The sequence below is a fragment of the Protopterus annectens genome, chromosome 11.part0, assembly GCF_019279795.1.
Source record: "Protopterus annectens isolate FY-2018-M chromosome 11.part0, PAN1.0, whole genome shotgun sequence".
Taxonomy (NCBI): Eukaryota; Metazoa; Chordata; order Ceratodontiformes; family Protopteridae; genus Protopterus; species Protopterus annectens.
Genome location: NC_056745.1, coordinates 1,373,904,094 through 1,373,929,089, shown reverse-complemented (window position 1 = coordinate 1,373,929,089; position 24,996 = coordinate 1,373,904,094). Strand labels below are relative to the sequence as shown.

At 37.7% G+C, this 24,996-nt stretch overlaps 1 protein-coding gene across 1 annotated transcript in view; it reads right to left on the bottom strand.

Annotated features, from left to right (window-relative positions):
* The window catches only part of LOC122815075, a 3,014,144-nt gene that overhangs the window by 2,810,935 nt on the left and 178,213 nt on the right, over positions 1 to 24,996 (bottom strand). The window contains exon 10 of the mRNA XM_044087319.1: positions 4,620 to 4,736. Within this exon, the coding sequence (XP_043943254.1) occupies positions 4,620 to 4,736 (117 nt within the window). The remainder of the gene's footprint in view (positions 1 to 4,619; positions 4,737 to 24,996) is intronic.

Genomic DNA, 24,996 nt, shown 5'->3' with positions numbered 1-24,996 from the left:
TAAATATGCAAGTGCTTTCATTTAGACAGTGTAAACTTCATTAGACAGCAGACTAATACTAGTCACACACTTAAATAGTACTCCACTTCATCTGATTGGATTAAACCTTGAATAAAATAAACCCTTCAGTTTCCATGCCTAAAATTTTGATGACACTAAATATATATACACAATTATATAAAATGGCAACAATATATCAAGTTAACAATGCACTTGAATAATAAATCAACCTTAAAAAATCCATTATTATTAATAAATACTATATATATAGACAAATATGAATTAACACTCAACTATAGATTTACTAAAATACAAGCCAGATGTCAAGAGGCACTGCAATTTATATTTTATATTTCTTCTACAATTTTATTTCTTTGGAGGGCCTTCAATTTTAGCACCAGGGTAACTGAGGTTCTTTCATTAATGCCTGGCCACCTATCAGCCTGTAGGCAAATCTGCCATTTTAATTCTTTGAGTTCTAAATGCGCCTCCCACCATGCTCTTTTATCATTAATATCTAGATGGCCTATAGCCATAAATCTAAAAGTATGCTCAACATTATCATGAATATGTCTGGCCAGAGCATTATTCAAATTTTTCTTTTTAATAGCATACTCATGTTCATAAATTCTGTGGCTGAATTCCCTTTCAGTTTTACCTAAACACTGAACATAGATCATAATTTGCCACGCATACTATTGCTTTTGAAGAACAATTATACTTCACCTTACTAGAATGTTCAAAATTTTTACATTAAATGTGTCCCCCGTTTTAATTTTGTGACACCAATTGCATGCCCCACATTCGTGCATGCCAAAACGGCAAAAAAAATAAACCCCTCATTTTCCATGTGTCATCAAAATTTTAGGCATGGAAACTGAGGGGTTTATTTTATATATTGAGGAGAAGTGAAAGGATTAGAAACAAGGTTAATTTCAACAATAGACAGCAACCTCAGGCAGTGTTTCAAACCATGGGGTTTCAAGGGGCGAAACTCAAGAGCAAGAATTGGAGGACATAAGCATTTTTAATTACAATACAACTTGTATTGACACGGTGGACAATTGTGTTAACCATGAGCAGTTTGTAACAGGTGTTGTTTCAGGAAACATCATTAACAGCAATGAATGCATTGTTGTTTTTAATAAACAAAAACTTTGCAGTTTACAATTATTCAAAAGTGCATATTGATGAAACAACAGCTGACTTACTAGTGAAAGGAATGACATTTGTGCCATCTAGAAGTTTTAATGCCACTGATACTATCATTGATCTAAAACTGTATTTGAGAAAGTTAAATTTAACGTTATTATATGAGAATAACATACAGTGTGACAACCATAACATTTTTCATATCAGTTCCACTCATAACCCCCCCGCCCTTCCATCCCAAGCTTGTAATGTATGAGAAATTTATGTGAATTAGACCTCCAGAATTTGTACAAGCATAAAAATAGGTCAATTCTAGGTTCAATGAACCTTAATTCAGAGGAACGGAACATCTTGGGTTCAATACAAAAACAGAATGTTAGGGTCATGAAACTGGACAAGGGGGGTGGGGTGGTTGTTATGAAGTTGTCCATGTATAATGAGAAGATGCAAAGCATTCTTGATACTGACAATTATAAAGAACTTTCCCTTAATGAATGAAATGGGGCATACAAGAAAATTTATGGTCAATTAACTGACATATTTTTTGAAAAGGAGAATTGAACATCATTACTCCCAGATTTCCAGTGTTTTTTGGTATCCCCCAAAATCCACAAAGGACTTCTTGACACTTCCATGAGGCCTTTAGTGTATGGAAGGGATTCCATAACAGCAGTCTGTGCCCAATATCTAGATTACAAGTTGAAAAAGATATTGAAATTGGAAACCCAGATATGTAGATTCCTGGACTTTTTTAGAACATATTAATAGTGCACAATATGATGTAAATGACATATTAGTAACTATAGATATCAGAGACCTGTATACAGTTATCCCACAGACTATTGTGTTACATTGGGTTAATGAGATGTTACTGGAACACAGAATTGACCATGACAAGATTAATTTTATTTTGGAATTGTTAGAAATGGTTTTAACTAACAATTTTATTTCTTTTAACAACAAATATTACTTGCAAACAACTGATATTGCCATGGGATGGTCAGCTTGTGGAGGGGTGTATGCAAATATCGTCATGGCATACCGGGAGATGCAATTTGTATTCTAGTCTGTCTATTATTCCCATATAAAAACATATTACAGGTTCCAAGATGACATTAGTTTAATATGGAAAGGACCTTTGACTATAGTAGAACAATTTTAAAATATAGTAACACCACGACTACTTTTTTTCATTTCACTTCAGTAGTTAATTTTGATCACATGGATTATCTAGATGTCCACCTCTTTAAGGATGAAATGCATGGGAAGTATGCAACTGCAATTTATAGGGAAAAAAAAACTATTCCACTTCTTTTCTGGACTACAGCAGCCCGCACCCTGAGCATCAAAAAAGATCATTTGTCAAAGGACAACTAGTAAGAGCTGCTCGTATGGTATCTAGAGAAGATTTTATGGCAGAATACACTAATTTAAAATCCATGTTTTTAAAAAGAGCATACCCAGTAGATTTACTAAATGAATTAATAAATAAAGTGACTAAAAAGAGGGAAACAGGTAATTTCAAACCTATTATCAATAATGACTCTTCAGACGGCGATTCTGTGAATCTCAATGTGATGGTTTCAGGGACAACAGCTGGCACTCAGCAAGATCAAAATATACACATGAAAGACAGTGTTGCTTTCTTGAGATCATTGACTATCACTTATAGTTCTGATTCGTACAGCCTGAAGTGGATTTTTGAGAAATACTGGGAGATTCTGATAGAGGATTTCAACATCAGAACCCAGTTTGGTGATAAACCTATAATAACATATAGGGAAAGGCAGGAATTTGACGGACCTTCTTAGGAATAGACAAAGCCCCAGTGTGCATGCCCATTTTGGCATGCACAAATGTGGAGCATGTAATTGGTGTCACAAAATTAAAACGGGACACATTTACTGTAAAAAACTTTGAACATTCTATTAAAGGGAAGAGTAATTGTTCTTCAAAAGCAATAGTATGCATGGCAAATTATGATCTGTGTTCAGTGTTTTACATAGGTAAAACTGAAAGGGAATTCAGCCACAGAATTTATGAACATGAGTATGCTATTAAAAAGAAAAATTTGAATAATGCTCTGGCCAGACATATTCATGATAATGTTGAGCATAGCTTTAGGTTTATGGCTATAGACCATGCAGATATTAATGATAAAAGAGTATGGGGGAGGCGCATTTAGAACTCAAAGAATTAAAACGGCAAATTTGCCTACAGGCTGATAGGTGGCCAGGCATTAATGAAAGAATCTCAATTACCCCGGTGCTAAAATTGAAGGCCCTCCAAAGAAATAAAATTGTAGAAGAAATATAAAGTGTAGTGCCTCTTGACATCTGGCTTGTATTTTAGTGAATCTATAGTTGAATGTTAATTCATATTTGTCTACATATATAGTATTTATTAATAATAATGATGGATTTTTTAAGGTTGATTTATTGTTCAGCTGCGTTGTTAACTTGATATATTGTCATTTTATATAATTGTGTATATATTTAGTGTCATCAAAATTTTAAGCATGGAAACTGAGGGGTTTATTTTATTCAAGGTTTCATCCAATCAGATGGAAGTGGAGTACTATTTAAGTGTGTGACTAGTATTAGTCTGCTGTCTGATGAAGTTTACACTGTCTAGCTTACGTATTCATTTTATTTCATAATAAAACCATTGTTTTTATTTTTGGCGGACTTCTGGTGTTGCTTTAAGGTTTGAGGATGACTGCACTGCCTTTACTTTCTACAATTTTCCATTCAGACATTGCTGACATATATCTATCTATAGGGACGCATATACTAATACCTTAATGATGAAATGAGTCGGTACGTGTCTTGACGGCCCCCATATTACCATCTATTCTCATTTTCTCTGTCTAAAATGAGATAATAAACTAAGCCAACAAAAGTGCAATTTCCTGATGGTTTTATTTATTCAAACCATTGTAGACTGATAGATCCAAAACTGAGGACCTTCTGCCATAAAGGATGATAAAGTCGAGAAGGACTAAAATATTAGCACAACATAAAATGCTCCTCAAACTATATTCTAACATAAGATTATATGCAAATTGTTCACTGTGTCATGGAAAAGACTACACTACATTACCATCCATACCTGTCAACCTTTTAGAGCAAAAAATCTGGACAAAGCCATAAATAAAAGTAGGACAAAGGCACAAAAATAGGGACAATGTTTAAATATTGCTCTTATAAACTTAGAAAGTTGATAGAATAACAGATTTTTCATTAGCATGAATTTTCTAAAGGGGATGAAGACTGAAACTCAAATGTCTGTCATTATTTTCTAACTTCAGGCTTTAATGATTTGCCACTAATTTGCCAGAAAACCACAATTTTATGAAAAATAGATGAAAAATATGAGGCAAAAATCTGGACATTCTGCAAAAATCTGTACAGTTGAGAGGTATTAAATCTGATTATTCAGGAAATATTTGTCAGTTGTGATTTTACCTGCAGATGACCAGGTGAGACGATATCCTGAAGCCCCTCTGACTGTAGACCACTTTGCCCGGAGAGTGTCAGTGGTTATATTTTGCAGAGAAAGATTTTTTACCGGTATCAGTTTCACTGTAAGTGAAAATGTCTCTATTAATACAAATACATACTTTGCTGTAGGAAAATGCTTTTGGTAGTTTAGTGTATTACTGTTTGAGTCATTTTACATCATTTTATAGACAATATAAATATAATGTCAAATGAATATGTAAAAAAACAAATCTATTTTATGGCTTCTGTTTATATACATACATATACACCTGAAAAAGTTTGGGGTTCTACCTCCATACCACTCTCCAGCATTCATGTTCTGTATGAACTATATACTAGAGTATAAGTGGGTTGCTATACCCCTGTGATGTCATCTTATGACAACATAATAATGTGAGATACCATCTACATCTACTTGAGCTGTGGTAGCTCAATTTGGCAATAATGTCATTTGAAGTATAACAAAAAAAGAAAGGAAATTTCCTCTTAGCATTAAATATTTATTTATTTATTTATTTATTTGTCTTTGTTGACAGGGAAAGAGGTGAGATCTATGCCTGGTATACAGGGCATTGTCAGACACCACTCTGATGGACCTCCTGCATATCCACAAAACAAACAGCACCATAATTACTAGTTCTGAAGACTTAAGCCTTGCCTGTGATATAAATAGGACCTGCTGGAGAGATAGTTATATATCCCAGAGACTACCCTGTCTATGGAACAGGCTCCCCATCCATGTGAAGCACAGTTCCTCCCTAACCCAATTGAAGTGCAACTTGGACAATTGGATGGGAAACCGGAAGTTCATCCCTGGTTTGGCACCTATGTCTCTAATGGACACAAGAAACCTGTAAATGGTTCATCTCCCAGGGCATACTTACACTTATCAAGGGTATCAGAACTTGTCAGAGATTTGGGATGCATGGCTAGGCTTAAAAAGGCCCTTCTGGTCGTTAGCCTAGTAAACACCTATGAACCTATGAACCTAAAAGTCCAACTGGAAAAAAACTATTTTCAGCCAGAGGCCTGGGGAGAAAAGTTCCACATTTAAGTTACACATGATATAGTTATAATTGCAGGGTAAATACATCTATATGTGAGCTTATTTACATGAGTCTACATATTTTTAATATGTCTTACATGAACATAAAATTTTAACACAAAAAAGAGAGAAATTAACATAAATTGGCTAATTATTAATTAGAGAAAAAACATACATAACAATTAATGTATTTATAGCATTGTGACTGCAGGAAAAAGATCAAACTGGCATGTTCCTATGACAGTTAAAAGAAATAGAAGGGGTATGTACTCTATGTCCTGGCCAAACTACCATTACACCCATACAAAACTACCATAGATCTCCCGTGAAAACAGAGCTAAATATATAGTAGAACTAAGTTGGTTACAAAAAGTAAATAAATAATTACATTCGCAAGACAATGCTTAATTTTCTGACATTGTTCACATTTTAATGTTCCAGACCAAAGTGCAACTGTAGAGATGAATGTAGCAAACTAAATTGTAAGGCAATTGTGCTGCAGTTATATCAAAATACATTTAATTTTGTTTTGACTTCTATAACTTATGCTTTAGAACCAGAGGTAACGTTTAGAAGTTTGACACAAAACATGTTACAGTAATTTCATCAGAATGCAACATAACAGAATATAAACGTTTGCATTTTTACATAAAAAAATATCACCATAAAATAGTCAAAAGGGAAACACTATTCAATTCAAAATTAACAAAAACTAAGACTAAGAAATCCTTGTACCATTGTCAGACTCCACCTATCATATAGCATCTCAAAATGCTTTAAATACTGAATTGAAAATCAGATGAGTTAATTGCCTCAGACATTTACTTTCATTAACATAGTTGCTGATGTGCAGAATGAATTTTTAAACATGAGATTCTCCTCAGGACTAAGATTTTTTTGTTTTCCAACAAACCCATAACTGTATAATATCTCTTCCTAGATAACTAATAAAGCATTATGTCAGAGTCAGTACCTAATATTTTATTACTTTTTTGTGTATAAACGTATATGTCAGTATTATAAATAGAACTTTATTTTAAATAAGGGATACAAGTATGAAACAGGATAAGAATATCTGGGCCCTGAAAATGCACGTGGATAACATATGAATTATTGTGTCATCAAAAAGACTTTATGTTAAAATGCTTTCTAATAAAGTACATGAAGTGTATACCTAAGCTACTGCTGTTGTTATTACAGTTATTATTAGTAGTAACAGTAGCAGAAAGTGATTCATTTAATCCAAATATATAGCTCTGGGGGCCCTTTGTATATGGCTTTGCAACTCACTGGTCCTTTGCACATGCTAAACTGGCAAATCTACATTTAAATCATTTGCATCTAATAAATGCTGTTGTTTTTCAGACATAGTTCATCTTTTATTTGAAAGTACCACATAAGAAGGTAGGTAAGTTATGGACGTAATCATGTAAACCAGACACCTCAGTCAAGTATTCACTTACTCTTCCAGACTCACCTTAACTTCCTCCAGGCTTCATCTGAACCATATCTACTGCACTGATCTGAACCTCATCTAGGCTCAATCGGAATCATACCTACGGTACTCACGTTAACCACCTCCAGACTCCATCTGAACCATATCAACTGACTCATCTTAACCTCCTCCAGGCTCCATTTGCATAATATTTACTGTCCTCACCTTAACCTTCTCCAGGCTCTGCTTAAACCATATCTGCTGCATTCACCTTAACTTCCTCCAGTCTCCATCTGAATCATATATATTGAACTCACCTTAACTTCCTCCAGGCTCCATCTGAACCATATCTACAGAATTCACCTTAACTTCTTCCAGGCTCAATCTGAATCATATCTACTACACTCACCTTAACCTCCTGCAGGCTCTGTCTAAACCATACCTACTGCACTCAGCTTAACCTCCTCCAGGCTCCATCTGAACTATATCTACTGGACTCACCTTAACTTCCTCCAGGCTCCATCTGAATCATATCTACTGCATTGAACTTAACCTCCTCCAAGCTCCATCTGAACCATATCTACTGTACTTATGTTAACCTTCCCCAGGCTCAATCTGAATCATAAAGACAGCACTCACCTTAACCTCCTCCAGGCTCCATCTGAACTATCTCTACTAGACTCACCTTAACCTCCTCCAGGCTCCATCTAAATCATATCTACTGCATTGACCTTAACCTCCTCCAGGCTCCATCTGAACCATATCTACTGTACTTATGTTAACCTCCTCCAGGCTCAATCTGAATCATATCTACAGCACTCAGCTTAGCCTCCTCCAGGCTCCTTCTGAACCATATTTACTGCACTCACCATAACCTCCTCCATGCTCCATCTGAACCATATATACTGTACTCATCTTAACCTTCCCCAGGCTCCATCTCAATCATATCCACTGAACTCACCTTAACCTCCTATAGGCTCCATCTGAATTATATCTACTGCACTCACCTTAACTTCTTCAGGCTCCTTCTGAACCATATCTACTGCACTCACCATAACCTCTTCCACGCTCCATCTGAACCATATCTACTGTACTCATCTTAACCTCCTCCAGGCTCCATCTGAATCATATCTACTGCACTCATCTTAACCTCCTCCAGGCTCCTTCTAAATCATATCTACTGCACTTACTTTAACCTCCTCCTGGCTCCATCTGAACCAAATCTAATACACTCACCATAACCTCTTCCAGGCTCCATCTGAATCATATGTACTGCACTCACCTTAACCTCCTCCAGGCTCCATCTGAACCATATCTACTGTACTCACCTTAACTTCCTCCAGGCTCTACCTGAATCATATCTACTGGACTCACCGTAACCTCCCCTATGCCATATCTGAATCATATCTCCTGCACTCACCATAACCTCCTCCATGCTCCATCTGAACCATATCTACTGTACTCATCTTAACCTCCTCCAGGCTCCATCTGAATCATATCCAATGCACTCACCTTAACCTCCTCCAGGCTCCATCTGAACCATATCCAATGCACTCACCTTACCCTCCCCCAGGCTGCATCTGAACCATAGCTACTGGACTCACCTTCCCATGGCTCCAGCTAAACCATATCTACTGCACTCACCTTAACCTCCTCCAGGCTCCATCAGAACCATATCCACTGTACTCACCTTAACTTCCTCCAGGCTTCATCTGAACCATATCTACTGCACTGATCTGAACCTCCTCTAGGCTCATTCGGAATCATACATACTGTACTCACCTTAACCACCTCCAGGCTCCATCTGAACCATATCAACTTGACTCACCTTAACCTCCTCCAGGTTCCATCTGCATAATATCTACTGTCTTCACCTTAACCTCCTCCAGGCTCTGCCTAAACCATATAAACTGCACTCACCTTAACCTCCTCCAGGCTCCATCTGAACCATATCTACTGCACTCACCAATAAGGCTCTGTCTAAACCATATCTGCTGCACTCACCTTAACTTCCTCCAGGCTCCATCTGAATCATATCTATTGAACTCACGTTAACTTCCTCCAGGCTCCATCTGAATCATATCTATTGAACTCACCTTAACTTCATCCAGGCTCCATTTGAATCATATCTACAGAACTCACCTTAACTTCTTCCAGGCTCACTCTGAATCATATCTACTATACTCACCTTAACCTCCTGCAGGCTCTGTCTAAACCATACCTACTGCACTCAGCTTACCCTCCTCCAGGCTCCATCTGAACTATATCTACTGGACTCACCTTAACCTCCTCCAGGCTCCATCTGAATCATATATACTAGGTTCATCCTAACAGCCCCAGGCTCCCTTTAAACCATATCTACTGCACTCACCTTAACTTCCTCCAGGCTCCATCTGAACTATATCTACTGGACTCACCTTAACCTCCTCCAGGCTCCATCTGAATCATATCTACTGCATTGACCTTAACCTCCTCCAGGCTCCATATGAACCATAACTACTGTACTTATGTTAACCTCCTCCAGGCTCAATCTGAATCATATCTACAGCACTCAGCTTAGCCTCCTCCAGGCTCCTTCTGAACCATATTTACTGCACTCACCATAACCTCCTCCATGCTCCATCTGAACCATATATACTGTACTCATCTTAACCTTCCCCAGGCTCCATCTCAATCATATCTACTGCATTGACCTTAACCTTCGCCATGCTCCATCTGAGCCATATATACTGTACTCATCTTAACCTTCCCCAGGCTCCATCTCAATCATATCTACTGAACTCACCTTAACCTCCTATAGGCTCCATCTGAATTATATCTACTGCACTCACCTTAACCTCCTCCAGGCTCCATCTGAACTATATCTACTGCACTCACCATAACCTCCCCCATGCTCCATCTGAATCATATCTACTGTACTCATCTTAACCTCCTCCAGGCTCCATCTGAATCATATCTACTGCACTCATCTTAACCTCCTCCAGGCTCCTTCTGAACCATATCTACTGCACACACCATAACCTCCTCCATGCTCCATCTGAACCATGTATACTGTACTCATCTTAACCTTCCCCAGGCTCCATCTCAATCATATCTACTGAACTCACCTTAACCTCCTATAGGCTCCATCTGAATTATATCTACTGCAATCACCTTAACCTCTTTCAGGCTCCTTCTGAACCATATCTAATACACTCACCATAACCTCTTCCAGGTTCCATCTGAATCATATGTACTGCACTCACCTTAACCTCCTCCAGGCTCCATCTGAACCATATCTACTGCACACACCTTAACTTCCTCCAGGCTCTACCTGAATCATATCTACTGGACTCACCTTAACCTCCCCTATGCCCTATCTGAATCATATCTACTGCGCTCACCTTAACTTCCTTTAGGCTCCTTCTGAACTATATCTCCTGCACTCACCATAACCTCCTCCATGCTCCATCTGAACCATATCCAATGCACTCACCTTAACCTCCTCCAGGCTCCATCTGAACCATATCCAATGCACTCACCTTAACCTATAGGCTCCATCTGAACCATATCTACTGCACTCACTTTAACTTCCTCCAGGCTCCATGTGAATCATGTCTACTGGACTAACCTTAACCTCCTGCAGGTTCCATCTGAACCACATCTAGTGCACTCATCTTAACCTCCTCCAGGCTCAATATGAATCATATCTACTGGACACACCTTAGCATCCTCCAGGCTCCATCTGAACCATAGCTGCTGGACTCACCTTAACATCCTCCAGGCTCCATCTGAACCATAGCTGCTGGACTCACCTTAACCTCCTCCAGGCTCCATCTGAACCATATCTGGAGGGCCATTAAGGAGAATGAGGATGCTGGTGCAGTGATATACTGCAGACAAGGGTGTGGTTTTGTCCTAATCCATCCCCTCCCCTATTCAGCCACGCAACCTCCTAGTCAGACATGGGTTGGCTAAGGGTCAGTCAGGACTTTATCCCTGCGTGTCATAGAGCCAGGAAGACTTGAGGTTTTATTTCTTTTATGTTGCTAACATGAAATACTTCTCTTTTGTGAGTCTGGAAGAAATGTTTCCACTTATGGTCTATGGTCCTCACTGCATAGCAGCATGTCATTGCTTCATTGCTTCAGTGTTAGTGTGTGTGTGTGGTTGTTTAATGCACTACTAACAGAAACAATTATTGATTCTTTATTTTTATTTATTGATATTTGACTGAGTATAAAAAGTTGGCCTGAGTTCTGATCCAGTTCAGTCTTCAGTTCAGTCCTAGGTATCCAGATAATGCAAAGGACCAGATTTCAGGTACCAGAACTTATCACAGCTCACTCACTTTATTAAGTAAAAGAGCAGGCTGAAGGAAGGGGTAAGCCCATTTGCCCTTTCCCTGCGTTTTTCTTTACATAATGGAAAATTGGCTGATGCCTCAAATTTTTAGTTGAATTTTTTGATGCCTCAAATTTCCAGTTGACAGCTGAGCAAAACTGACCTAGTGTTTTAAATGAAATGATGAAAATAGCCCCTCACATTACACATTACAAATGATGAAAACTAACATGAGAATTTACTGCTTAAACCTGCAGAAAAAAAACCTATTCTAAGTTTTTACACAGTTTAGAAAAATCTGGGTGGTGACAGTTTAGAGGATTTTTAGGCTGATTTCATTTCTCCTAGGTATTTTAATGATTTAAAAAAGAGCTCCAAGAAATCAGTCCAAGATGAAACTAAGCTGATAGAGTGGTACCAGTGATGAAGATGAAGTACTGTAGAGAATAGGTAGAGATATTGAGAGTGTAAGATATAAAGATTTTTGTTTTGATAACCAGAAATTTTTAATTAAATATATAAATATTAATAATTGAATTAAATTAATAAGTTCACCTAGTAATGCTAGCAATAAATGAAAATTCATTTAGAAATTAGGAAATTAGGTGAAAATAGTTGAAGAAAGATTCATTTAGCGTCAGCAAAAATTATTGAAAGGCAAGACAATATGGAGCCCTCAAAAAAAGCCACAACACTTCCTTAAGATCATTTATCCTTATTTTAGAAAGTTAGTCCTACTAGGCTAGTGGCCTCTTTTCAGATAAGACACAAGGCATTATTTATTCCACTAGGTGGAATTTGGCCAGGGTACCAGGAAAACTTCCTCTATTCTTTTCGAGTGGAGGAAGTCATGGATGAGCCACCAGATGGTGGCATAATGGCAGCTGATTCTGATGCCACCGCTGCTATTTGCAATAATTTGGAGGATTTAAAAGTTGTATACTGCAAGATGATGGTTTATTTGTGGATAAATTGAAGAATTTTTTGAACAAAGCTGAACCTGATGATTCTGCTGTAGTCCTATGGAGTAAAATTATTGATAAAATTGCAATGCCGGTTTCTGTAGATGTTGTAGAGGCTACAAGTTAACTGACATCACAGGAAAATAGTCATGCTATTAGACACTCTCTGTTTGGCCAGCTGGATTGTATATGCTGTTCTGACATGTGTACACTTAAGCCTCTTTGTTCCTATGTTGCTGCTGCTGTTCAGAGAGGCATTTTTTCGGATATTAATGTTTCAACTCCTGCCAGTTATTTATATCTCATCTGAAACAGATACTCCCACTGATACATATGAGGTATGGGACACCTTAGTTGTGCCATTAGGTGTTGGTTCCAGTGATTTCTGGGCATTTGTTTATGTTAGCACAGAATATTTTTGTGACGTTAACTAAGAGACAATGACTTTGGCCAAACATTTTTTACAGGCCTGATCCCTTAAGCAGTTATATTTGCCATGGGCTTGGTATCATTTTTAGGCATTACATCTTTTAGTAAAAAAAAATACTGACTGTTAAATTTTGAATTATGGAGAATGAAAGTATTATTCTAAAACAGTATTTTGAAATTATATGTCAAGATGTTTTTGATATTAGAAATCTTTATGATAGGAGGCATGTCTGGAATGGGGTGTGGGCATGGCAAGTATGAGTTTTACCGAAAATACAGGATGGAAAAATTCAGCATGTTCCAAGTGTGGTGTCAATAAATGGTTATTGGGCTTGTGTTATTTATACAAATCAACTCAAACCTTGTTTCTTTTTTTTTTTTTTTTTTTTTTGTGGCTCTTATGAGTATTTACTTTCTACTTGTCCTAAGCATAAATGTATGCACCGTGGAGAAGTTTGGTACAATAACCTTTGTTGTGAAATACAGCGTTTCAGATATATTCAAAGTGGACATTTTTGTTTTGATTGTCCAGAAGTGTTATAGAGAATCTGTTGCCTAGTGGGGAAAATAGAGGGTAGTGTTGTAAATAAAGGGGAAGAGAAGGATCTTCACACCCACCGTTTGATGGATGAAGTACCTGGGAGAGATGATGTTGGTAGTGAAGGATCAGATTCTGTTGATGAAAGAGAGGGTATTTTTCCTATAGTTAATTGGGCCTGGAGTAGCTCAAGAGAGTCGCACTGTTTCACCAGTCGCAAGATGTATTTTGATTTAATGAAGATAGATACACCTCCATCTTTTGTTCTTTCATACTTATTTTGGGGTCTGAACATGTGAAATACATTGCAGCGTTGTATGGCTCGGGTGCTCTCAGCAGCCTCAAACCAAGCCTCTGTGACTACCCAAACATCAGCATCATCCAAGGTGAGGAATGCTTCCAGCGAGTGCAGTTTACTGTTTAAGCTCATAGTATTAAACAGCATGACCTTGAGTTTGTCTTTAGTGGATTCCTTTATGGCAAAAGTTTTGTTGTTTGGACAGTGCCTAAAAAAGATACTATGGGGGAAGCAAGCATCTTTGCCAGTATCCAAAAGCCTTGAGGAGACAGATGAAGGCCATCTCTGACAAAGCAGAGTGGACTGTCGACCATGTCTTCCCAGGCAGACAGATACTGGCTCCCCCTGGAGTGACACCCGAAGCTAAGCCAGTTACTGAAATCAATCCTTTTTTTGTCTGTTTTGTGACATCATCCTCGGTGAAGGTAGGGCTTGGGGCACATAGTTTGAGAGTTCAGTCATATCTCTCTTCATATAGTCCAGAAAGGTACATCTCAGGTCATTTACACCAACATTTACTATGATAGAGTCATAATGGCAAATGTTGCTGAGCAACCTGAGTGCATGCGAGATTTGGCAGAGCCTGGCATCTGACAAACAGCTGACCAGGACCTTCTCCTTGTTCAACCTGGTGAGGGGGACATCTGTGTGTCTCACTTTTGAGTCACCTATAACATTTTGTTTTGAGGTGTTTTGCCTTAATTGTTGAGACATTGATATGTGTGTTATGTGTGGTGGTGGCTACTGTTCATGTACCAGTATGCGTACGTTTTTGCATTTTGAGGTCTCTGTTTTTTGGTAGCCTCTTAGTGAGTACCTCGGCACATGCAGGATTATGTGTCATGTGTAAGAGGGAAGGTGTGTGTGCTGGCAACCTGTTGTATGTCTTGTTTGTTGTTATGTTAGAGGACTGATTCTAATTTCATTGTATACTGTAGTTACATCTTTCTCACATACTGTATTTGTTTGCTTTAGGAGCAAGTGGTTGTCAGTATACATACGGCAATTGCTATAGTGCCTCAGGCTGCCCATGTCAATCAGGTTAGCTGGAGAAATGTTGTTAAACTGTCCATCCATTATGGCAGGTATTTAGTGTTGTGACTAGTGGGGATGGGCTAGATGGATCAGGATTTTGTTGTGAGACTAACAAAGGTGGCTATTCTGTTGAGGGGTAAGGGTGAAGATTGCGTTAACACCTCAGAATGCATACCTGAGTTGCTCACTGGTTAACAATGTGCAGCTGCTTTGCACACAGTGAGGAAGTGGAGCTAAGGAGAGTTCTCTAGCAGGTGTCAAGGGAAAATTGTTGTTTCTAAGTGTTTGTGTCTATAAATGGCAATGTTAAACTCTGTTGTTCCATGCACAGCTACGTGCAAAAGCAGTGCTTAAATATAAGCAAAGTTAAACAGTTTAAACACAAACTAGGCAATGGGAGAGCCAAAACGGAGCCTTATTCCAACAATCCCCAACTCAAGATGAGTCCTGGGATGCACACTTCTGCCACAAGGGTAATTAATGTAGGATGGCTTGTTTTAGTGCTCAGATTTTTTCCAAACATCATAGATTCAGCAGTTCTGAATCTAGCCTATGCTATGAAGTCAGAAGTACTAGGATTTCAAAGTACAAAAAAAAAAGCAGACACAGCAGCAACAATAAAAAATGAAACAGCAATTGAGCAAAATATAGTTCAAAAAAGGCATTTTTCATTTAATTGTTATATATGCTTCAACAGAATATAAAGATGGAGATTTTTTTTTTCTGTTACTGAGTCTATTAGTTTTAGTTAATCTCAAAGTAGTATTAAATATAAATTACTGAATGATATTACAATTTTAAAAAGATTTATGTAGATTTGGAAATTTGCTGTTGGAAACTAGTTTAGGCCCTACTTATTTTAAAGGTCATTTAGCCACAGAGGTTGATTTGTTTGTTTTTTCCAATACACTTACTTTATTATTTATTTATTTATGCATTTTATTTATTTATTTATTTATTTATTTATTTAACATTTGGTCAGAAACCCATTTTCAGCAGAGGCCTGGGTAGAAAAGCTCCATTAACAAAGACTAGATTAAAACTGTTTGTATAGTATTTAACAGTTACATGCAAGGTTAATACAATAGTAGGTAGTAATATAGAGTAGTATATAATGAAGTGACAGAGTACAAATACTGACATGGTTACAGATAGAAGTATGTTGACACGTAGACAACTGGTTTGTAAAAGACTTAAAAAGGAAATGTAATTGTGTTGTTTTTCAGTTTGTCTAGATAAAAAAGGAGAGAGTGTGAGGTTGATCAGAAAAGATGAGCATTGGCAGTGAGAAGTAGGTGAAAAGGGGTCCAGATTACAGTGTTGAAAGATGAAGTATTCGGACACATCTTTATCTACACATAAATATCAACCTCTGCAATTGCTGAATGGCCACTTCAGCAAATTTTTTCCCAGGGGAAAAAAATAGCTTGGCCGTCATCGGGAATTTGCACTTTTGCCTATTGTCGTGCAACCTCAGAGTTGGTATATTTAGTTAGGGGAGTGTGGGAGGGGAAAGCCTTCCACTAAATAGAGTTTGAAAGTTTGGTTTGTTTGTCTTCGGCCGAGTGATTTTTTTTTTCCCCTGAAAAAAAATTTGCTGAAGTTGCCGTTTGGCATTTGCAGAGGTCGATATTTACATGTCAATAAAGACGTGTTCGGTTACTTCATCTTTTGACATCGTAATATAGACTCAGTAGAAAGGTGCAGCAGAGGTCTTACATATGTAATGCACATATCTACTTCTAAAGCTCAAAGTTTCAAACCTTCAAATAGCTGAGACCAGAAGATTGAAGTTTTGAAACTTCAAAAATGAGATTAAAAAAAAAACAATGTTCCCATGCATCCCACTACACCCCCTGCTAAATAAATATATCAACTCCGAGATCGCACTACAGTGAGGAAAATGGTAAATATCCCATTCCACTCTGTACAGCAATCTCCATTCAAAATGTTCAAAGTTTCAAAACTTCAATCTTATGGTCTCAGCCATTTGAATTTCGAAGTTTTGAAACTTCAAGCTTCTGAAAGGGATCCGTAACACACACATACATATTACATTACTATTTTCTGCCTGTACAAATTACTGATAATGGGGCTCTGTTTTCTTCTTTTGGGTTTAAATGTTTCTACTATCATAAAAGGCAAAAGTGATAAAAACGTTCTCTGGGTGGTTTGTTAAATATGCAGCCTGAGTGGCGACTTTTTCTAATTTGTGGAAAAAGCTCGTTTTTCTTTACGTCCTTTTTTTCTTCTTCTTGGACATCATGGTAGATTTCTTTTAAGTTTAAATGTTGTCAGTTATTTTGTGACTTTGATAAGTCTCTATGGGCTGAGAAAAAGAAGGAACATAAGACAGTTTTGAAACAATTTGAAGATTCTTTCTTTTGTGCTGATTCTTTGCAAAGTATGAATAAAGAAGTATGTTAAATGGTTAGGCAGAAGAAATACTTCAGATATTCTTACACAACCAGAAATATGATGCTCAAAGCACAGGGTAGGATGTTTCTCCTCATTTAAGAAGAAAAATAAAATTGGATCTTTATAGTATGTCTGGTTTATTAAATTCTTCTCGGATTTTAGTTATGTCTCAACAAAAGATTCTATCTACTGTCGAGGATTAAAGCTTGTACCTTTTCTCCTCTAGTTTTGCCAAAAAGATATTGGAATATACCTAAGTTATCTGAAAAAGATATTGCTTTTTTAGTTAAAGCTATTGTTTTGCAAGAATTAGATCTTCTTTTATTGAGTGTAAATTTTAACATCTTCCCTGGACCTGATGGCATACCTTATTGCTTTTATAATTTTTTTTTTGTTGAACAAAAGTTGATTTTTTAGAATTCTTGAATGATTGGTTGACTTCAGGTATTAGTTCCAGTTCAATTTGTGATCTGAATATTAGGTTTATTTTTAAAAATAAAAGTGATAAGTATAATTTAGCAACCTGGAGGCATATTAACCTTGATGAATACAGATTATAACATTTTTAAATAAAGTAAGTTTTATGCGGATATTTTTGCTTCAAAGGTAGGAATTGTAAGGATATGCTTAAGGTTATTTCTGAAGTAATTGATAATATAAGAAGTAGTTTGATGAAGTATTACTTTCTTGTAGTACATCAAAATGATTTGATTTAGTAGATCATTCTGGTCTCTGTTTTGGAAAGTTATGGGTTAAGATCACACTTTATCCATGTTCTTGTCTCTATTTATGATAATTCTTGAGTATAGCCTGTCATAAATGGATATTTGGTTACACCTATTGACTTAACAAGAGGTATTAAACAAGAATACCCATTGAGTGTTTTTTGTTTAGTTTACTTACAAATGTGGTTTTATTTGAGAATAGTTTGCTTTGTGATCCTACTAAAGTAGCACTACTTCCTGATGTCCAAGCTCCATTATTTTTTTCTTATATGAATGATTTCACAATTGTTATCTAATCTGAATGTTGGCTGCATTTTATTTCTCATATTCAAACTTTTTTGCATGGCATAGGGTTAAATTTTGATCTTGCTGGGTGTTTAGGGTTTGGTAGAGTACAGAATGTTACATTTATTCCTTTCATTATTTCAGTTATAAAATATTGGGTGTAACTTTTGGAGATTAATGTACTTTTTCAGTCAATGGGATCATATTTTATGGGACATCCAACAAAAGTTTTGAATATGGGGATGTTTTTAAATGTCTTTCAAGAAGAAAATTATACATTTTGCATTCTATGATTTTGGGAAAGTTAGCATATGTTGGTAAAGTTTTTTTTTTTTCCTTTTCTAGCTAGTAGAGAAAAGTGGTTAAGTTTTTTTTTTTCTCTCTCTCTCTCTCTCTCTCTCTCTCTCTCCTTTTTTTGGAGGGAGTCCAAGCTGAATCCAGTTAGACAGAATACTTTATGGTAAATCTGAGGAAGGTGGGAAGGTGCTATAGGTTTAATTAACCTGATCATATACTTGACATCTTTTCATTTAAGATAGATATTGAGTAAAAGGTTCTTAGTACAAAAGGACAGGGAAGATTTTGTGGAGTAAGAATATTGTTATTCAGATGTGTTTATTGGCACACAAAAAAGCTCGGAAACATTATATTGATAAAAAATATGTCTTTTTTTTACTTTCTTGTGTGTCAAATGTTCAGCATAGTAAGTTGCAGTATGTGCTGGTTATGGACAATTGTTATGGTAGACCATGGTCAATGTTGGATAAGTAGTTGCAAATCTGTATTCAACATAGACAACATAGGTTTCATAAGATTGCAGAAATTCAAGATTTCTTATGGAGATTATTGTTGAATATATTACCTGTTAAGAGTCAACTGAATGAGGAAACAGATGTTGTGTGGTATATATAAGGTTGAAGAAACAGTGCAACGTGTTTTTCTTTGTGTCCACGAAGCCAAGATTTTTGGGTTGATTGTTTAAGGTTTTTTGATTGTTTTTTTTTTTTTTGTCTCTACTTACTCTGCTATGATACTTTATGATAGTTATGACAAATGTTCATTCCCTGATGTACGTGAACGTAATTTCTTTTTCGTCAGTGTGGATGTTGTGGTCATCATGCTGTGGTGAGCTGTTATAAGCTGTAGGATAGTAAGCTTATTCTGAGTAAATTGAGAATATGGTTGCAGGAGAAGAGGTAGGGGAATTTCTGCATGTCTTGAACATTGCTATTTAATGATCTCTTGTGCAATTTGTATTTTTTTTTTTTTTTTTTTTTTGCTTTGTTTTATTTTATGACTGCTTGTTGTTCTTAAATAAAATTCCCCTACACTATTTAATAAGTGCCAGGGGATCTTTTATATCTACCCGAGCTACCACCACTTCAAGCAGATGGGTTGTTGGTTTGTTGTCTCATCCAAAGGAAAACTTGTTTAAAATACACCAAGTCACCTTCCTTTCATCAATCTCCAGATCAATGCAGGTTCATAGGTTCATAGGTTCATAGGTTGGTACTAGGCTATCGGCCCTAGGGCTTATACAAGCCTAGCCATAACAATTCCCTGGCTATTTCTTCCCACACTATTTACTTCTCTGGACCCCTGTCTAACAGGGCGACTGACGTGATCCCCGGGGGTGAATTTCCTTTCTCCCATCCAATCGTCAAGGTTCCTTTTGAAGAGGGCCAAAGAGGCACTCTGCTTGACATGTATGGTCAGTCTATTCCAGAGTCTGGGGAGTCTCTGGGTCAGGAACCTATCCTTGTAGCATGTTTTATTTATTGTGATGACAAGGTTTAGATCCCTGGAGCATGTGGCTCTGAGGGATTGGGATACAGCTCATAAAGTGACAAGGTCCTCCTGACAGCCAGGATGGCAGCAGTATTTTATTTGTAGACAGCAATTTCACAAAGCCTAGGTTTACATTTAACACATGGTGAGGGAGCTAAAATGTTTTCATGATAGTGAGGCACAAAATCCATATGCAGGAGGATTATCTGTCATAGGTAAATTGAAGGGCAGTTATACACATTAGAAGGGGACAGCAGGCTCACTAGTATATCCTGCCACCAAAACAGTGACCAGAAGGTTGGTTCCAGGTCTCTAGAGACTTAAAATAATAACTTCTGCTATTACTGGTAGGAGATGGGGGGGTAGAGAGGACTGAAACTCATATGAAGGTCACTGCCTAAGACAAGAGTGGGTAATCCAAATAAGGGGGTACCTGACCAAGCAAGGTAAATGTTGTTCATCAAGGGAGGACAGGGTCTTGTGATATTATCAGGGGTTAATCTTGTTTTCCTTTCTTCGACTTCTTCATTTGACTTTTGCTGGCATTTCTGTTATTGTGCTGCCATGTACTGTTGCTGCAGCATCACATACGTATGAAGGAAATGCTAGGGTGACCTTGGGAATCAGAAAGACTAGAAAAGAGCAAAGGGACTGTGGATACTGGTCTCTGTCTGATTGTTTAGGACATACTGCATTCAATGTGTGAAAAATCAGGAAAGCAGTGAGGAATGCAATGTTTATGACATTTTTTTGCATACAAGATATAAACTTAGACTTTATTTTCCTACAATAGGATGAAATAATGAGTAGATCCAGGAAGGGTCAAGAAATGAGATAGTAGCCTTAAGGATACTTAAACTCTTTGGGGCTGTCAGAGGTACAGGCTGAGGTCAAACTGAAATCTTCAATGCCTGACTGCATAACACAGAAGGATAAAGCCCTGTCTGTGCTCCAGTCAACTAAGGTGCTAGAGGCATCAGGCAGGAAAGTACACAACTGAGTGGAGGAGACTTGCTATCTCATCACTGTAATAGCATTAATGGGCACACTAGCCATGCTAATAACAGCACTAAGTGCCTGTTCAGCTTTGTGCTGCAAGTGATGTGCCTCCGGCTTGAAAGTTGAACGTGCAAGGAAGTGTTTATCTACCTCTCAAAGGTAGCCAACATAGAGCTCATAAGGCTGCTGCTGAGTGGGAAACAATTAAGGCATACTCCTTGGCAGCAATAAGATACTTAATCAGCATTCTTCACTTCTTCACCAGTCCTAGATGTGGGACAGGGAGAGCCTGGGGGAGGCTCTGAAGGCTGCCAGCCCAGCTAGATAGAATTTTGTAAAGAATTCTATGTCATTCGTAAATATTAATGTAATCCATAGGTTGTTTACAAATGTAAGAAAACTGTTATATGTTCTGAGCTTCAAAAATGTAACCACAGTGCACCCTGCTACAAGAAAGCTGATAAGTAAAACATTGTATGACTGTTTGATCTCAAGCTTGGAGACAGGATGTCTGGACTAAGGAATTATTTCTATTGTCTTAAGACAAGAGTTAATTATTACATTTTACATATAAAATGTCTTTTATTGCTGTGACTTCATGCAGGTGCAGATTACAAAAAGAAATGTAAATTTTAAGTTCTGTGAGCCTGGGAAACTAAATCAGAACTGTTAAGAATGATGTAATCTGAAATGACTCAGCTGTACTGTGTTATCAATTTAAGAACAGAAAGAAAGGAGAGCATTTTGGATTCTGTCTAAACCTGAACACATCAACTCACCAGCATTCTGCCTTTGCTCTGTAAGTAGGACCTAAGATCTTAGTATTTCTCTTAGAGTTTGATAGAAATTTATCTGTTTTCTATATTTATGTCAGACTATTCTACAGTATTATTTTAAAGCATTTTCCTGTGATTTATGAACTCTGTAATGTCATTGTGTTCAAGTAATAACATTTGTCTTGTGGTTTTATTATTTATTATTAAATATGTTTAAACCTTTCAACTGTGGCTGTTTTGTGTAGAGATAATTTAAGCTCTTAGCGTACATTGCATGTATTCATTGATAATGTCCAAGCCACACCAATAGCTTTAGCCCTGAGTCACACTTACTATTTGGATAACAGTAATACTACACAGTGAAATTGGTCATTCTTTGGGAAGGGCCTTATTAGTAGCTGATAAGAGTAGTTGGTGGCAGTGATTACTACCTTATAGCCTTGCAGGATGGGGCATAGCTGGAGAACCTGTGCCAGCCTTCCCTAGGAGTGTCTGTGTGTTTGTATATAAACCAAATCTCAAAGTGTGTGTGTGTCAGATACTTGGGCAGGGACACGAAGCACTGATTGGGCAGAGAGGGTACTGGAGGTTTTGGCTTGAGAACTCGGCTAGGATCTGAACCCTATAGTTGTGCCAGTGGGGAGTCGTATTGTGATCTGGAGAGAAAGGGAGAAACCATCCCCAGACTGACTATGATCTCTGTGTGCTCTTAAGGGAAATTGTACATTACTGTGTGTGTACTTGTTATCCTTCCCAATGTGCACACCCCTTACTGGTGTTAGTGGTGAGGATTGAGGCTCCTTGATTACTGGGCCAGTGCACGGGTGTCACAGAGGCTAAGAAGAATTTGCACCTGGGGTAGCCTCTCACTTCACCCCAACCTAGCTACATTCTGTTCACTTACCTGGTAAAAAAGTAAACATTTAAAATGCAAATACATATGTGTATAAAACTGTACCTCCTTTTTCCTCATTTATCTTTGTATCCCACATGTATGAGTGAGTGATGATTCTTCAGAACCTCAGCCAGTCCTCAGCTGCTTCTACAGTTTTGGGTAAGAGAAGCAAAATCATGATCCAGTGGGCCTAGGTTTGATCCCTGTTTGAAGAATACACTTTTAGTGATCTGAGCCTAAATCTTAGTCAGGGTCTTTGCTTCCAAAACCTTTTACTTCATGCAGAAGTTCATTTGTGTTCAGATTCATTAAGTATGTAGATTTACACTCTCTTTTCTACTTTTTTCAGATAGTTTTGTGCATTGCGTTTGGAAGGAAGAAGGTGCTTTCACTGTGAGTGCTTCACACAGAGCTTGAGATGCGGATGGAAAAGTATATAGGGACCAGACACTTACATGTTAAAAAATGTAAATAGTTAAAAGGTGAATAATAAGTAAATAAATTAATATAAATGTGTAAGACCCCTTCCGCAGCACTCATTTGTCTGGTTTTGTGTATTACACATAAATGAATGAGAAATGATGCTTTAAAACATTAAAAAGTTCTCAGCTGCTTTAGAAGCTTAATGGTAGAGAAACAGGAACAGTGACATGGAAGGTCAGGGTTCAATTCCTACTTGCAACACACATTTCTTTGTACACTGCGCTCATGGAGTGTGACCTGGAAGCATTGCCTCCAAAAGCTTCCAATTGATATAGCACTTTACATGAGTCTTTATTCAGGGAATATGTTTGCTTTGCTTTACTTTCCCCTCTTTGTCTAATTACATTATATATTGTACTCTGAGAAGGGAAGAGCTTCTGCAACTAATTTTGAAAATGTTTCATAGTAAGCCTGGGTCTCAGATGAAAAATGACCAGCCAACTCATGTGTTATGAAAATAGTTAAAAGTAAAAAAAAAAACTTAGTAAGTAAACAAATAAATACATGCATACATACATACATACATAAAGTATGTAGTTGCATGTATATGTGCATTTTTGGTGCTGCGGTAGCGTTGTCGCCTCATAGCAAGACGTTGTCCCGTTTGATTCTCAGCTAGAGCGTCTTCTGTGTGGAGGCATACGTGTTCCGCTGTGGCGACCCCTAACCGGGAAAAGCCGAAAGACACAAACAAACAAAAAGGTGTTTCTCACACATATCTACATCTCTCTGTGTCATCATCATCATCATCATCTTCTTTTGGCTGTTCCCGTTAGGGGTCACCACAGTGGATCACCTGTTTCCATTTCTTCCTATCCTCTGCATCTTGCTCTGTCACATCAACCACCTGCATGTCCTCACTCACCACACCCATAAACCTTATCTTAGGCCTTCCTCTTTTCCTGTTACCTGGTAGCTTCATCCTTAGCATCTTTTTCCCAATATGCTCAGCATCCCTCCTCAGCACATGCCCAAACCAACATAATCTTGCCTCTCTGGCTTTGTCTCCAAACCTTCCAACCTGGGATGACCCTCTAATATGCTTATTCCTGATCCTGTCCACCCTCATCACACCCAGTGCAAATCTTAACATCTTTAACTCTGACACATCCAGCTCTAACTCCTGCCTTTTTGTCAATGCCACTGTCTCCAACCCATATAACATAGCTGGTCTCACTACCCTCTTGTAGACCTTCCCTTTCATTCTTACCGGTACTCGTCTGTCACAAATCACTCCTGACACTCTTCTCCACCCACTCCATTCTGCCTTTACTCTCTCCTTCACCTCTCTTTCACACTTACCATTACTCTGAACTATTGATCACAAGTATTTAAACTCATCCACCTTCACCACCTCTACTCCTTGCATCCTCACTATTCCTCTATCCTCCCTCTCATTCACACACATATATTCTGTCTTAGTCCTGCTGACCTTCATTCCTCTTCTCTCTGTGTGTATACATATATTACATATAAACAAACATTACATACACATGGTTATAGTTGACTTGGGTGAAGCACGTGTGTGACCCTAGAGAACTGTTTGAACTACAGAGCAAAAAATAATTTCTGCAAACACTGATTTGGACAGGCTCCTGTTAGTCAACAAAGGTAAGTATGTGGGCAGGGAGCTTGTGTGCAAGTGTGTTTGTTTTGGGATTAAGGTAACGGTTACTTTGAGGGACATAGCGTGTTTATGTGTGTGAGAGTTTTAGGATTAGATTGTGGGTTAGGTAAGTGGTAGCTTTAGTGTTTGTGCAAGTGTGTGGTGCATGTGTATGTGTGTGTGTGTGTGTGTGTGTGTGTGTGTGTGTGTGTGTGTGTGTGTGTGTGTGTGTGTGTGTGTGCGCGTGCGTGTGTGCGTGCGCACTAGGTGTTATATGTAGTGTGTCTGCGTGTGTGTTTAT